Raw genomic sequence first — 16920 nt, forward strand, 5'->3', positions numbered from 1 at the left:
GTTACCCCCGACCCGGGGGGCCCTGAAGGGTCTTCACTGTGAATTAGGGCTTTCAACATGGACAAATCTGGAAAGGAAAAAGATTTGGTGAAAGAAAATGCGATTCACTTTGAGACCCTGAAGAAAGAGCGAAAGCAACAAAGACTGATCACGGAGTTCAGTTTTAACCCTCTCAAGAAACGTGAGTCTGTTTGCGTTACACATCATGCACGTGACACGCGCGCCTGCACGTGACACGCACGGACTTTACTGTTACTTTGTCGCTGCGATGACGTCATGTGGGACTTGATGGCCCTTTCCACGAATTAATTACTGCATTTCATTATTTCATTATTTCGTTACTCGAGTAAAAGTACAAAGACCAAGGTTCAAATAGAAACTACTGCGGTATTTCCTGTAGAAATGACAGTTAAATATGAAGTACTTTTTTAGATATAGTAGTCATAAAATATAAATGATGTGAAAGCTCAAGAGACATGGTGAGAATGGAGACAATGGTAACGGGAATTCAGTAGTAGTTTATATTTTGCTTGTTATTCCAGTCAAAGTAATAAGTACAGATTCTCAAACTGTGGTCATCGCTCTTCTCTTCACAGTCCACGTCCTGCCGGATAAACCCATGTCCAGGAAACCTCCGGAGCTGGTCACAGAGAACTGTGAGTCAGGTTTATAGTACAAAACGGCCTAGAACTTTGTACTGCTACAACGTCAAGGGTATTCGGTTAATCGATAATCGCGATTATTCGGGTTCAGTAAGAAGCAAAAAATTATAGTTGCGACAGTTTTCAAAGCGAAGCAAATTATTTTTAGTTCCTTTTTATTGTCCAAAAATGATACCTAAATGTAAAGAGCGTTTTTTATCGGTCCGTTTTTGTCAAATTTAACATTATTTTGTCTTTCAGAAAGTTTAATTTGGTAAAGCCGCTCGCAAACTTGAGGAACGGTAACGCAACGGAGACAACGGGAATGAAAGATGATTAAAGACGTCACTGTTGTTTGTTGTTTAATCACCGTCTCAGTACCGTATTTTCCGGACCATAAGTCGCACCTTTTTCCATAGTTTTGGCCGGGGTGCGACTTATACTTATATTTATACTTATATACTTCTACTTATACTCCGGAGCAACTTATATGTGATATTATTTGTTATTTTCACACTTGCATTTCATACTCCAGTGCAACTTAAGATATGTTTTTTTCTTCTCTATTATGCATTTTTTGGCTGGTGCAACTTACAGTCCGGAAAATACGGTATATGTGAATAATCCTTATAATAAAGAGATAAAACAATAGCCGCTTAAAATTCAACATTGTACGACAGATCGACTTTAGGGCCACTTTCTCGCCACGGAACGTTTCAAACCGTTCACGCGTTCTTTCCGTTCCAGCCGATTTCATCCAGGCGTTCCACAAGGCCCGCGAAGAGCCCACCAAAAAGTACAGCCGGCCCCAGACGGAGAGTCACAAGATCGGCTGGGTGTCCACTCCCCTGGTGAGGTCGCGGAAAGGTCGTCGTCGCTAAGATACGCGTCGCTCGGGTCGATCACTAATCTGAGTTTTGCTTTCAGACCGTGGAGGATCGCAGCGACCAGCGATTTAACTTCAACCGCATGAGCACCGACGTCACCAAATACAAGGAGACGGCTCTTCGAAAAGGACCGAAATAAAAACTAGGGTTCAAAAAATCGATACGGCGATATACCGTATTGATATTTTTTGTATTTAATTTTTTTAAAGATTTTTGTGGCCTGTAGGCTTTGGCAAGAAACATGCAATATTTCACTAGAATGTGTTCCTTATATTTCTATTTGGATCAGTTGGTTGGATGTGTGAAGTTATTAGAGCAGAATGGATTTATAAATAAGTGCTTTGTGGATGAACATGACATTTTCTTATCCAGAGTAAAAACATGACCTATTTGGTACATTTTTAAGACTCTTTACGTATCGTAATATACAAGTATTGGGATGTATCGTGACCCCTGTATCGGGATACGTATCGTATCGCGAGGGTCTTGGCAATACCCAGCCCCAATAAAAACACTCAAATCGAAGCATTCAGCAGAATTTCTTTATTATTCCGACAGTATATCATGACACAAAGTATGTGGAAGTATTCGCACGATCTACAGCGGCGCTTTCAACAATCGTTTTTGACTTCGAGTACCTCCTAAAGTATTCAGAGTACTCCCAAACTCAAGTACACTGCGAAATATTTGTGTAATGTAAAGCGTCGATTATCACGTTTATACATTCTTGTTTTATGATATTGTCAAAAAATCATCTCAAAAATGTTGAATTTCCTAAAAAGAGAACAATTATTGATTCAAATACATTTCAGTTTCACCAGTTTTATGAATTTATTTGAGTCCAAACCGAACACGGCGACAACGAAGATGTTGGATTTACGTGAACACCGCAGTCTCCAGTGCTGCAAATGTCCAAAACAACATGACAAAAACATGCATTTGCATTTTTAGTAACACTTTAGTTTAGGGAGTGTGTATTCTGACTTAATAACAGCAAAAGACAAAAATCGGTCAACTACAGCTCAGTTAATACTTATAAAGCACTTATTAACATGTTTTCCCCCGTCTAAGGCCATATTTTGAGTATTTCTAAGTAATTTCTTAACATTATTAGGAAGGAATAGTTGCTTTTGTACACACTGTAATGTTAATACGCATAGTACGTGTTCGATAAATACTAACAGCTGAGGAAACCAGTACCTTCTTACCAATTACTGCTTATATATGTATATGTTGTCCCTAAACTGAAGTGTTTTTGTCTCACGTCACACACTTTGACGTCCTTCACAACCGTCCTTGCTTCACTGGATCCTTGATTTTGAGTTTCATATAAAAAAAACGTGTTGTGTAGTCCACATTCAGCTTCAATCCACATTGTAAAGTATATAAAATACTACTTCAAGTCCATGTCGAGCCCTCACTACCGATTCTTCATCTTTCTTCGCACTGACTTGCCAGGACGTTTCTGAGCGGGGGAAAAAACAAAGCACACACAAAATGCAGTATTAATCCACATTTCTCTAGCGTTTGATGCTACCGTCGCCTTTGACCTTTGACACTCACGTTCTGTTGACCTCCTTTGCCCTTCTTGCCGCCTTTCGAGCCCTTCCCATGCGCCACTTTCGCCCGAAAGCCGGACACGTCGTTGTGGCTCTCTTTGGTGTTCCACTTCGTCCCGCTCTTTTTCCCGCCGAAACCGAACTTCTGGTCTTTGAATTTCCTCTTCGCATTCGCCCTGTTCGGTCATCAGACGATGTTATTATAAAAGGGAAAAAACCTCAAATACGATGCGCGATAAACGTTTAATTCTTACCCTTTCTTGTTGCCGGCTTTCTTGGGGTCCTGAGCCTCTTTGCCCGTTTTCTTGTCTCCTTCCAAAAACTCCAGTTTGTCCGTCATTCCTAAGATAAAAAAAAAAAAAACACAATTGAATGCAACAATATTGTCTTGTAACTCGCAGTTCCTCTTATTTGTTTGTACCTTTCTGGTATTTCTTTACAGCCGACATCATAGCCTTCTTCTCCTTCTGCCTCTTCTGCATGACCTCAATTTGAACCTACGACACAAACACGTTTATTAAATACTGCGGTTTGGTATTTTAAGACATTAAGGGTACTTTGTGACATACCTTTTTGCCAAACTTCCTCTGCTCGCGGAGCTGCTTAGCCTTTTCTGACCGCTCGATTATGCTCTGCTTTGCAATTAGCTTCTGCCGAATCTGTAAAATAAAAATCATAAACACAATCTACACAATTGTTTTTATTGAACATGCAGTTTAAACACGAAAGGAAAGGACGGTACCTTCTGCATCTGCTGGTCAGACTTCGCCATCTCTGCAAAGTAGTCGTCCGGCCTCTTCGTAGCGATGCCGTGTTTGTTCAGAAGTGGCAGCGCTTGTAAAACTGTGGCTTGGGCCTGACGATAACTTCGAGTAACGAGTGCAGTAGGGGGGGGGGGAAACGCTCAATTAAACCTCGTTATTCCAGAATTACTGTGGTTATATTAATTCTACTTTGCTCTGATTTTTAATCTACAACACTGGAAGTTCAATATGTCAAATTTAAAATACTTAACTCATGATGTTGCTCAATAAAAGTAACATATTAGTGCAGTGTATATTCAAACACTTTATGGAATTGTAGCATTCACTTACACCAGTATTTATATTTGTATTTATAACTAGACGTAGGATCTGATTGACCCCAAAATGGTGTAAAAATGTTTGCATATTGGTTTGTTTTTGAGAGATTGATCACTGGTGATTATGGTAATAGTGTGAAGTTGTCTGACCCCAAAATGGTGCATGATGTGAATCGAATCAAATTTTAGTATTATGATTATTATGAGAAAGAAAAAAAAAAATTAACAATTGAGATTGTGACCAAACAGTAAAATCTATAGTTTTCCTTCACGGTCATGGTCTAACAAAACTATTCCTAAAGTTTGAGACCAGCTTTACAGCCAGATTAAAAAAAGTTCTAAACATTTTGTCTATTCTTTTTTTTAATACTTAAATTTGCTTCTAAAATTGTCACAATAAGTATTTTTGGATTCTTACGATTATATTGTGACCTGAATAATCACGATTATCGATTAACCAAATAATCCGAATCCTCAATCAATTACAATATCTTAAGAAAACAGACCATGCACAAACGCTGTTATTGACACAGTTTTGGGGTCAAGTGAACTCTTTTTGATTTCTAGTGACACTTAAAGCATAAAAAAGTAACATCTATTATCGACGAGCATTATTCAAGTGACACTCACAAAAACATCTCTCTTTCAAAGTCGTTATCTGCGTCGATTTCTTTTTTTGCCACCTTCGGTTCTTTCCCGTCGGGTTTGTCCAGAACGTCCTCCGCGGGTAAATTTGTGAGGTCCAAGCGCTCCACCCAGGGCAGGTCTTTACGGAGGTTTCCAAGGCTCTGTTTCAGACCCTCCTGTTCACAGAGACCACACAGATAAAGATCGCATTAGTGACACTGCATTTGGTCAAGTCGGAAAAGAAGAGCATGTCACTTACCACATTGTTTGAAAACTTTTTAGCTGTATCAACCATTAAATTCATGCCAGGTTTAAGCAGACCTTTGGCAAAGGCTTCCTGGAGCTGAAAACACAAATAAATAGCTTACAGTGGGTTTATAACTAGGACTGATGTGATGAATACTAGTCAACTATTACAGTAATGTCTGTGTAATGCAGTCGTCCAGGTGGATTCAGAAGCAAAAGAGAGAATGAAAACTAAAGACTAAACAGGCCAGGACAGTTCAGGACAGCGACATTATTCTTTTTAGACGTTTTAAGTTAATATGATTACATTAATAGCACATTTCATTTCACAGTATTCTCCATCTAGAAGCCTCCAGTCACCATATTATAAAAAAAATCTCAGTGTACAATGAAATAAATGATGAAAACATACAGCAAGCAGGAGAAGAATCTGAACATCATTGATAAACTGAAGGATTAGACTGACTTCTATAATTGGCACGGTTGTTGTTGTTGTTGTTTATTATTATTATTATTATTATTATTAATGATTTATGTAGTTAGTTTGATCCATATTCATGTTTGGTTTGCCTCATGATTTACCACAGTTCATTTCTTAGCCACGGTGTTAGCATGTTAGCTTTCTCAGGAAAACTAACCTCTCCGTCTGATAATTCGTCGCCTTCATCGTCTTCCTCGTCAGAGTCCGGGCCGCTCTCCGCGTGCTCTTCTTTAGTCTCCATCGCGCCACTGTCGATAATCATCAGAAAGTGTCCGAAATGTTGAATATAAACAAACGTATTCAGCTCTAAACGCCGCACATGGACAATTTCACGGGGAGCGGAAGCTGCTACATACAACATCCGGTCGGCGCGGGTTGCCAGATAACAACATAGAGTTTAAGTATTCTGTTTTGTGTTTCGTGTTTTCAATGCTGTGCTTCTGAAATTATTTGAGTCAGAGTTGATTATAATATGTTATACGTCTACCTATGTTTTATAAATTAATTTCTCTTGCGGATGAATAAAAGTAATTTTGATGTGATTTAATAAAGCCTAATATAACAATTACATGCTATTTTACAGTTACAGGTCGGTGTGATCCTCATTCGTCCAGGAGTGTTCCACTGTAGAAAAAGCTTCAGTTGTAGTCACCTGGACACTGTTTTAGAAAATGTTACACAATAGTCTAGTCAAGAGTGAGGTCCTGAGTCAGTCTTAAGTCATTATTTTGATGACTTGAAACTTGATCAAATGGACTAAGAAATATGCACTTGACTTTCGACTTGAAGGTTGGTGACCTGTGACCCCTTGGATCCTCCCAAAAATACATAAATACATTTTTATGTCCCTCCCCACATCTCTGTTTTTGAACAGGACTTATTTTAAGTAGTAAGTTTGAAATGATAGAACTGCAAAATATGAGCCTCAGAATCAGTTTTATTGCCATTATCAGTGTCAGTGGACAATTCACAAAATAGGACCTTCAGAGTTAAGGTGCAACGTAAAACAATGTCGAATTATTATTATAATAATAGTAGTAAAAAAGAAGACTATGCAAGAATAAGAGCATGCTAAATAAAATGTGCAAAATAAAAGTAATCAGAGGTCAGACGGGGATAGACCCAGTGAGTATGGCGGCTCTGCGGGAGATTACTGATAAGATTACAAAAAAGTAGACTACGAACTGGACAGTCAAGCTTTTATTGGAGATGTGAGTATTTACCCAATGTAGGCTGGTGTGTTTTTTTTTGTGAATGCCCAGGTGAAAATGTTATATCAACCGTACTGTCTTTTTCTTTTCTTTTTTAACCTAGAACGTGTTTTTCCCTCCATCTTCTGATCCTTTTTTGATCAGTTTGAAATTACGAATAACTGATGTTAATGGCATACTTAATGTTAATGGCATACTTAGTTCAATTAAGCGGTAAAAAATATTAACAAAGATGAGACAAGAAGCCCATTTAAAAGCCTTAACTATTCCTCATACCGGGGCAAAAATAGAGAACTCAGCCAACATTGGATGGCTCAAGCTCACAAAGTACTGGTAAATCGATAAATAATACATAATATAGGGTTAATCGATATCTGGAGTGAGATTAATCCCAATATCCATAAATATAAAAACCCAACCCAAGATTTATACTAGAATATACTATTTTATTTTCAACAAAGATAGGTCAAAAATTACAGAGGCGGACATTGGTACAATAGAGCTAAGTGATCATGCCTTATTTACATCCCTGTGGATCTGGAACAGAAAAAAGGAGATTTAATGCTCGTCTACTCAATGACCCTCAATTCATAAAAAAGTATGACAAAGGACATTGAAACTTATGTAGAAGAAAAAGACACTGATGAAGTTTCTCCTCCGATTTTCTGGGATGCAGCCAAGGCAGTTTTGAGGGGCAGGGTAATTGCTGTCGCCTTGGCCAAAAATAAACGATTTACAGAAGAAACTAAAGCTGTTGGAAGCTAAACATGCTGAAAACAAGGATCCTCAAATGCTGCAGGAAATTAAAAAGACAAAGACATTAAAAAGACAATTCATGACCTGGCCTTACAAGAAATATTTTTCAATAAATGCTCTTCAACTAACAAACATATTATGAAAATGGTTCAAAATTCCTAAATTTATTAGCTTGGAAGCTTCGAAAACAACAGGCAGAGAACACATTTATTTAAAATATGAAAAAGGCAGAATAATGCAATTTAAACAAACAAGACCAAAATATCAGGAAACAAAAGAAGAAGAAATATATCTCCACGGTTTTAAGCAGGTAACGGAAACCATCAGAAAAGTGACATATCTGATCGCTCCGGACGCTACAGCTTTGGTGCAGTGTGTTGTGTTGTGTTCACAAGCGTTGCACACAGCTCTGAACACTGAATACTGTGGGATTTGTTTTATGCTTATGTTGTTTTCCTCGGCTGAACATGATGGACGAGACTTTTTAATCAATAATGGAAATTCGACATGAAGTGACACTAGTGTGATGCATACAACATGCACATACAGAAAAGACCTCTGATAGAAAAACAATACCAACTGTCACTGTAACATTAGGAAGTCTAACAGTGCCCCCTTTTGGTCAAAATGATTCATTACACTCAGATTCACCTAGACTCAATCTAACTTTTGATAGACCTTTTTTTTATAGAGCAATAAAATTTTACCTGAATCATATTCTCGGGTCGCCAGGCTATAGGAATTCAGTGATGTGTAAAGGTAATAGATCTTAGTACAAATTCTAATTAGGTTGAGGTTAAGCAGTAATGCTAGTTTTGTACCATCATCTGTTATAAATGTATAAAGTAATCATGAATACAGTTATGAATGAGTTATTCAACTTCCTATGCCCACAAAATATATTTTTTATAATGCTTAAATACAAAGAATGTAAGTTGTGTATTCAGGCTGTTTTGGCTGTTTGTTCATTTGTTTTGTTTTTTGTATTGAATTTCTGTAATTGTTAGTATGTGACAAAAATTTCAAAAAATTGCAAAAACACAAGCGCATTAATCAGGCTGCAATGATAAATTGACCAATTGTGACTTTTTTAGTTCTATTTTGATCGGTATCTGGACAATACAGGCTCTAAAACACATACAAAACTACATTTTTACAACAAAGACAGTGGATTTATTCATCAAAATGTCAAAAAGAGAATAAACCATTTCTGATTTCTATCAATAATACTTTTTATTTGAAACTGCTCTCTATCTAGAAGCCTTAAGTCCCCATATTTGAACCTTTATCTGGTTGATAATATATTTAAAAAGTCTCAATATACAATAGAATCCTGTTGTCTAATAAAAAAATAATAATGTTAATAATAATTGTTAGTTGCAGCCATCCACAATATTGAAATATCCCAAAACTATATTATTGAGCCGCTATTTGAACCTCTTTTTCCACCATTTCTGTTTATTCCCACCTTGTTGTTATGGTCATTTTTGTGCATTTATTCTTTGTAAAACACTTTAACACGAGTCTAATTGCACTACCTTTCTTTGCAAACGCATCAGCACTTTCCCCATGCCCATTTAATGCATTTGAATGATTTATTACTAACTTTAAGTACAGCATTTTATTGCAATAACATGCACATATTCACCGGGCGTAATTTCCACTGTTGTATCGGCCGCTGGAGGATAAGGGCACAGTTTGAGCGCGGACCCATTAAAGCCAGGTGTTTCTGCCTTGACTCTTTCGGCATCAGCACTTCCTTCATCCTTTGTCCCACGAGCGCCTCTGCTCTGTGTCTATGGGAGGGGCGAAAACTGCAGACTGGCATCGCACTGTCCCTCACTATACCAGGGCCTGGACGCAGCAGAAAAATACAGCCCAGTGTCACAAATATGTATCTGCTTTGAGCTTTCTCTCCTGTGAAGTTGTTCTTGTGTCTGGAGGAGGGAATAATGCAAATTCTGAATGAATAATGGCAACGATTAAAAAAGAAGCAGAAGGTTAATAGATGTATAAATGTGTTGTTATAATGCTGTCCTGGTGAATTGTGTGTCTTTGCACTCGGGATTTTAAAGATATAGCCTGTATTACCTTTTGCAGTCGAGGATCTGCCACTGTCTTGTCTCCATGGAGATATCATTTCCAGTCTTATCTTTCTTGCATTTAGTCCATTTCAGATATTTATTGCAAAGAAAAAATAACAAATACCTTGGAAAACGCCTCTCCATAGAACTGATCCATAACTTGGCCTGGTGGCATCTGCTTGTCTCCATGGAGTTACATAAGTTTAATGCTATACCGTGGACCAATCCAGGCAAAGTAGTAACACAATGACATGCAGAGATTGCATTAATAACAATCTGTCATATATAAAAAGAAAAGAAAGAAATATTCTACCCATAATGCAACTCAAGATAAGGAAAAAGTATGTGGATAAAACAGCATTTGTCAACAGCAAAATCTTCAACCGTTGCCATGGACAGCTCTTGAATGAGGGAGTACACAAACTGATCAATGAATGGTCAAAAGTCTATAATTCAAAATAACAGTCAAAATAAAGTGAAATAAAGCCTCTCGTATCGGATCTAATCTTTTCTTATAGCCCGTGTAAGCTAAAGTGATTACATTTGACCCTGTTTTTCAATGCTATTACTTCCTCTGATCCTTTGTCATTTATCTGAATTAAATATATAATGTATGACCTCCTCTGTTCATAATAAAGCCCGTGCACTTTGCAGAGGTCACCCTTATTACGCTGCATCAGTATGTGCCGCTTTAGTATTGGATGCAAACAGTTGTTGAGGTTGACTCTAATGAAATCTTAAGCTCCACATTTGCCTCTTCTTAGTATGTTTTTCTCGCCTGGCCTCGCTATCTCATCCGCGCGCCCGTCCTCCTGCACCTGACGATGATTAGAGCCGAAGAGACAAATGAATCGGGGAGAGCGGGTTGCCAGCTCCGACGCGGGACATCCACAGAATTTTTAAGGGAAATGCGACGTCAACTTCTATTAGCGCTAAAAAGCCTTGTGTGCAGCAAGCAGCAGCGCCGGGCCCATGCATAATCACCTTATTATAGCCCTTTGAATGGAATAGTGAATTGATCTGATTAGAGGGGGGTGAGGAAGTGAGGGGACGGGTGCGAGCAGAGGAGAAAGATGGAGGAAGGATGGAGGAAGTTAAATGAACAAAGATTGAAGGATTGTCAATGCCCTTTGAGTTAGCTGTAGACATTCAAAGTAGAAGACCTCTGCCAAGGCACTGACCCCGACTCGCACAGAAAATATTCAAGATCAGCCATTTATACTTCACTTTTTTTGCCCCATGCTAAAAATATGTGGCTAACCTTCAGTTACTAAAATATATATACTGTATATAGACAGCACAGATGCACCTCGTGGCTGCACAGGAACAGGCCCTGAGCATCAGAGCAATAGAGGCAAAGATCTAACACCAGAAGACAAGACTCAAGTGTAGGCTGTGCAAAGAGGCCCCTGAGACAATCCAGCACATGCAGGGTGAAAGATGCTGACAGAGACAGCATACATGGAGCGCCATAACCAGGAGCTGGCATAGTGTACAGAAACATCTGTGCAGAGTACGGGCTGGAGACCCCAAGGACAAAATGGGAAACACCTCCAAAGGTGGTGGAGAACGACCGAGCCAAGGTCCTCTGGGACTTCCAGATACAAACAGAATTGTAATGCAAACCAAGCAGGTGGAGGAGTGGCCACAGCAGATCTCTGGAAAAAACACTCCCAATTTTATGTTTATCTGGAGCCGGCATGTCCAAGCTATGCTTTGTATTCAAAGTAATGTTCAGATGAACACACACACAAACAAATTCATAAATTCTACAATCATAACCTCAATAAAATGTGATTCAGACCTGCAAGAATCCATGACTAAAACAGATGTAATGGCCCGATCAATGCTCTGCTAAATTGACATTTAAAATAAAACGTATTAACCCCAGTCTGTGGCCCTACACCTTGAATGTCTTTATTGCCATCGATCAAAAAGCAAAATGGGAACATGTGACATTGTTATATAGAGTTAACATTCATTGTTTTGAGTGAAGAGTGACTTCAGCAGCAGGAGTAAGAAACACAGCAGTAAAGCGTCGGGGTGGTCACTATGTGCCTCTTTCCACTGTTTTCTCTTTCTTAACAATATACTTAATACATTTATTTGCTAACCTCTAAATCATTCATTCATTACATTTTCTTGGAAAATGAATCTGCTATAAATTTGAATCAATCAATTCATTTTTACTAAAGAACCGCTGCCGATCAGAACAACAAATGAAAAACCTTAAACGTCGCAAAGTTATTTAGAGACACCCAGTGGGGAAAGTGCAAATGACATTTTCATCCTTCAACCATTTTGGCTTTATTTACTTCAACGCACGTTTGAAGCTTGTGTTGCAAATATTGTGGGTTTCTTGTTGTGTTCAAGGTCAAACAGTACATTCATCTGCAGATGTGTTGACGGAGGCCAGGATCTCAACCCACATCACCACACAAACGTCAGCAAGAACAAGAACCGTTGTTTTTATGTCATTCACTACGTGTTCTGGCAGTTCTTATGATGATTTTGCTGCATTACAATCCCCCACACGCATCGTATTGAATTAGAAAACCGGCCCTTTTCTGTTTTGCTGCTAAAGTTTCTAGTTTACAAACTTTATCAGCCAATACTTGATCATGGTCTTTATTCTCCGCAAACGTCTGGCGTTCCTCTCACACATGCGTTCAGCTCGAGTCAGCGCTTCTCAGATAGGCGCTGCAGTAGATCATAATTACAGCCAATCACAGCAGCGTTCGGCCTTTCACTTCCTGCCAGAGGGCCAGCTAGTCCATCTGTCCGGACTAGGCCTTCTGTGCTCTCCCTCTGTATCCCTGCTACTTATTGGAATCAATCCTTGTTTACTCAGTGTAAAGACTGGTTTAAACGGGGCTATTGCGCTTCTTTTTGTCCTTCTTAGTTTCTTTTATGGCGCGCTGAGCAACTTTTTATGGTGTATTGCTTTCCCTAGAATGTTTCACAGCATGGATCAAACGTATCTGTCATCCTTTTTCAAGTACAGGTGTGTTTAATGCTACATATCTCATCTGTACATTGGCCTGGTGCTTGTATCCATGGCGATAGATGAGTTTAATGCAATGCTGTGGGACGTTTAGGCAGAGCAATAACATGGAGATAAGCGTGGCATGCCCTGAGTTACATAGTGTGATCATTAAAACAAACTGGACAAGATTGGTAAATATAGCGCAACTTTCTATTACTTTCTTTTTTATATAAATAATGCACTTTCACTATAATAAGTAAACAATTAGAGCATTTTATGGCAGTGTATTGCATTCACTTGAGTTAAAAAAGTTTTCATGACAATAGTTTTTGAGGCTGAGCAAAATAATATGTCTGTTTGCCGTAACCCGACCGAACCGGTGTGAAACTAGCCAACTGATTTTTTTTATCAGCATTTTGTTGAAAAAACGTCATATTCTTTTATTTTTCAATTATTTCGCAGACTCACCGACCAGTCTTCCCTAAACCACAGTGTCGAATATATTTATCACAGCCCAGTAGTGTCATCACAACAAACATGGCGGTGCCCGTGTCCCCCGCATGTTCCCCCCGCTCGCCTTCGCTACCAAAATAAAGGATAGCGGCGTACAAAAGGTCGATTGAAATGTCTTAAAATCATGAGATTTAGTCTCCCGATCGGGTTGATAGAGACGTTTTCCGTCATTGACTGTTGAAGCCTGACCCCTGGTGGTCATTTTTTATTTTTTTATTTTGTTGCCCGTAGACTTTAACGTTTTCAGGTCACATTGTTAAAGTAGTTATAGTGCTTCTAGAAAGTATTCCAGCCATTTTTGTTTTTTGTATATTCAAAACATTTTCAAAGAATTCTAACAACCTTTTTTCCCGTAGTTTTTTTGTGGTATTGTTTGTAGAATTTGAGGCAAATAATTAATTTACTTGGGAATGTGGGAAATAACATTGTGAATACTTTCTGTAGATTCCTGAAAAGTAATTTGAGGAGTAAAGGATATAAACATGAATAGATGGAGGTAGTATAATGTTCTAGAAAGTGTTTAAACTCGAGGACGGACCGTAGCAGAAATGTAAAGCTCATTTACACCATTTTAAAGTTACTGCATATTCAAAATTTGAATATTTTAACCAAAGTGAGCGTTTGGACATAAATAATTACCTCTTCCATGGACTCATCTATCTCGGTTCCTCGTATCTCTCTGATTAACGTGGAGCAAATAGGCTTTTTCTTTCCCATCATGCATCACAACAACTTTCCTCTACTCCAGCTGCTGCTGCTGCTGCTTCTGCTTCAGCTGCTGCTGCTGCTGCTGCTTCTGCTTCTGCTTCTGCTTCTGCTTCTGCTTCAGCTGCTGCTGCTGCTGCTGCTGCTGCTGCTTCAGCTGCTGCTGCTGCTGCTGCTGCTGCTGCTGCTTCTGCTTCTGCTTCAGCTGCTGCTGCTGCTGCTGCTGCTGCTGCTGCTGCTGCTTCTGTTTCTGCTGCTGCTGCTGCTGCTTCTGCTTCTGCTTCTGCTGCTGCTGCTGCTTCTGCTGCTGCTGCTGCTGCTGCTGCTGCTGCTTCTGCTTCTGCTGCTGCTTCTGTTTCTGCTGCTGCTGCTGCTTCTGCTTCTGCTTCTGCTTCTGCTTCTGCTTCTGCTTCTGCTGCTGCTGCTGCTGCTGCTGCTGCTGCTGCTGCTGCTGCTGCTGCTGCTGCTGCTGCTGCTGCTTCTGCTTCTGCTTCTGCTTCTGCTTCTGCTGCTGCTGCTGCTGCTGCTTCTGCTGCTGCTGCTGCTGCTGCTTCTGCTGTTGTGGCTTGCAGTTATTGTGCAGGCTTTGTGCATTCTACTCTATGGGACTGAGAAAGAGGTTCTAGCTCACATATTTTACACTAACGATGATCAGAGGCAGCGTCTCACAGAGCTGAATCAAAACAAAATCTAACTAAAAATGCATATTGTTTTGTATTAATATTTATAGACTAATTTACAACTGTGAACTCAAACACGCTTTGTCATGTGAGGTGGTGACTGCCCAGCTGAAATGTAGTCAGATGTTCTCCCGCACTTCCTGTCCTTATATGACCCTGTACCACCCGCTCCCCCTTCTCTGTCTTCTTGTTTACTCCCATCAATGAGAAGGAGAAAAGAGGGGAGTTCTTTTCTTCTTCTCTTTGCTTCTGTCTTGCAGGTGTGAGGGGGATACAAGCCTCAGAAGCCCCAAACCAGCCTAGTATAACAAAATAACTTAACAGTATCATGTTATTTCGTGACAGTTTCAGGTTAAAATGTGATATCGGAAAATGATAATGATAATCAAAAAAGGATATTATTAAAACACCATTGACATTTCTATTTTTTTTTTTTTTTTTGGAGAAGAAGAATAAACAGAACATGACCAGAGAGCAAAAAAACATCAACTAAACATCCAAAGAAACAAAATCATGGCACTTTTAAATTAAAATAAAGGTCCCACTTGGTCCAAAGTCTTTCAAATTTGTCCATTTACAAAATCAAGTCCGTATGTCATGGTGGCTGTTTATTGTGTCCATGGCAGGAGTTTTGAGGCCAAAATACATAGTTCTAAATTGAGCAACAGGACAATCCCAAAACATGTGATAGTGGTTTGCCTCCAGGTGCCACAGTTTGTCCGACTGTTAGCATTTCCTTGTCAATAGTGTGCACAAAGTCAACCAAGAAAATTCTCTGGAGACATGAGACTTTGTGGTCCTCCACCGGTTGTACACACATTTTCCCACTCTTCGTCTGTCAAAACAAGATTACCCTCTCTTTCCCATTTGTTTTTAATATATTTATTAGAGTAGCTGTCCAGATTAGTAATGCATTGATACATTTTTATATTATTCCCCTTGAAAGTTCTGATTTTCAAGCCTTGATGAAAATTTAGTATAAAGGTGTGATTAACAAGGCCTTGTCCATAATTATCCAGTTGTTAGGAAGCATTGCTGGTATTCTGTGCCTACGACCTCATTTAACACATTTTCCACCACCAATTACACTTTAATACAAGCAAGATGAATGACATGACATGACTAAGGACACAATGGCAGTACATGTTGCCATCAAATCTCAAACCAGAAACCTTCGTGTTGGATAAACATCTCAACTATACTGTTTTCCCATTCAATGTCCATGCAACACTAATTAATAATAGGTGTATAATGCATTTGATTTATTTAGGGATTTTTTGCACACTCAAGGACGCTTCATGTTGCATTATTCATTCACTCTACTCTCGTTGGTGGTAAATGACTTATGTATCCAGTATGAACCATGTAGCCTAGTATGAACCATGTTCATACTAGTCAATGTGGGTGAAGTGTCTTGCCTAAGGACACAGCGACAGGTTTCTTTGATCAATTTGATCAGTTGCAATGCCACTAATTGTTTTTGTTTCACTAATATTAGAATAATGGTTACAAATATTAGGCCAAAACAATGGGGGACCAGGCACAGCCCTGTCTGATCCCTTTTTCTAGATCCAATGGTTTTTTCAGGTGACCATTCATCTAAATTATTTTAGATTATAAATGGATACTTTGTTATTTCTTGCATATTTGTAACCCACATTCATGATTGAGAAAGGCCTTTAAGATCCACAGTCTCCAAAGCACTGACCCGGGTCTTGCTTAGCCTCCGAGGGCTGACGAGATCAGGGATCGTATGGCCACATGATCCCAAACGACCCTGAACACAATGATGACTAAAAATGTCAAGTCTCTCTAGGGAAACACCCATTTGAACCAGACACAGTTAGGGCCTGGCGATGTGGCAGTAAAAAAATAACAATGATCTGACCCATGTGATGATTTCTCAATTTCTGTATTTAATGCAGAGAAATGGGTGAGGAAAAGAGTTTTTGTTTGAGCAGACAGCTTTTATCACATGAAATGTGATCAAATTAAAATTGTATTGCCATTATTACTTCTGAAGAGGTTTCACAATGTTTTCTGGCCATACAATGAAGTCCCTATGAAGCTCCTTGGACGTAGTCTTTCTGAAAAATAGCACGTCAAGAACTAAATTTATCTCGAGAAATGATCACATTTGTGCTTGCTTCTCAAAATTCTCTATAAACTTCTCTTCCTGTTCAATGAGCCACGGACCCGATATATCACTATAGGCAAGGTGCTGTCCAAGGTCGTAAATGCACCATGCAACACTATAATGATCAAGTTTAGCTTAGAAAATGTGGACTCCTTTTAGGTTAAAAGATGTTGCAGCCAAGTGTCCAAATGTGCTCGGAAACAAAGTATTTCTGACTAAAGAAGTGGAGGAAAAAGCAAAGAAAAAGGTGAAATTGATTCTGGCATCAAGTAGTCAATTTAATCAGGCTCCTTAAGCAATTCAACAGTATTGTGCAGACTGCATGC

At 39.1% G+C, this 16920-nt stretch overlaps 2 protein-coding genes across 2 annotated transcripts; one reads left to right on the plus strand and one right to left on the minus strand.

The window, feature by feature from the left end:
• The first annotated feature begins 57 nt into the window (after positions 1-57).
• cfap144 (cilia and flagella associated protein 144) lies at positions 58-1667 on the plus strand. Its single transcript, XM_072439429.1, has 4 exons — positions 58-181; positions 597-656; positions 1389-1492; positions 1569-1667. Exons 1-4 carry the CDS (start codon positions 58-60, stop codon positions 1665-1667), a joined length of 387 nt encoding a protein of 128 aa, XP_072295530.1.
• A 387-nt stretch (positions 1668-2054) lies between these two features.
• ebna1bp2 (EBNA1 binding protein 2) lies at positions 2055-5881 on the minus strand. Its single transcript, XM_072438320.1, has 9 exons — positions 5680-5881; positions 5055-5138; positions 4799-4971; positions 3830-3953; positions 3657-3746; positions 3509-3584; positions 3342-3429; positions 3092-3263; positions 2055-2993 (listed from the first exon to the last, which is right to left on the minus strand). The coding sequence occupies exons 1-9, from the start codon at positions 5782-5784 to the stop codon at positions 2949-2951; spliced, it is 957 nt and encodes a 318-aa protein (XP_072294421.1). The 5' UTR covers positions 5785-5881; the 3' UTR covers positions 2055-2948.
• Between the last annotated feature and the right edge of the window lie 11039 nt (positions 5882-16920).

This window comes from Eucyclogobius newberryi, unplaced genomic scaffold, assembly GCF_026437365.1.
Source record: "Eucyclogobius newberryi isolate DKJ021-1_F unplaced genomic scaffold, fEucNew1.0.hap1 SCAF_9, whole genome shotgun sequence".
Classification (NCBI taxonomy): Eukaryota; Metazoa; Chordata; class Actinopteri; order Gobiiformes; family Gobiidae; genus Eucyclogobius; species Eucyclogobius newberryi.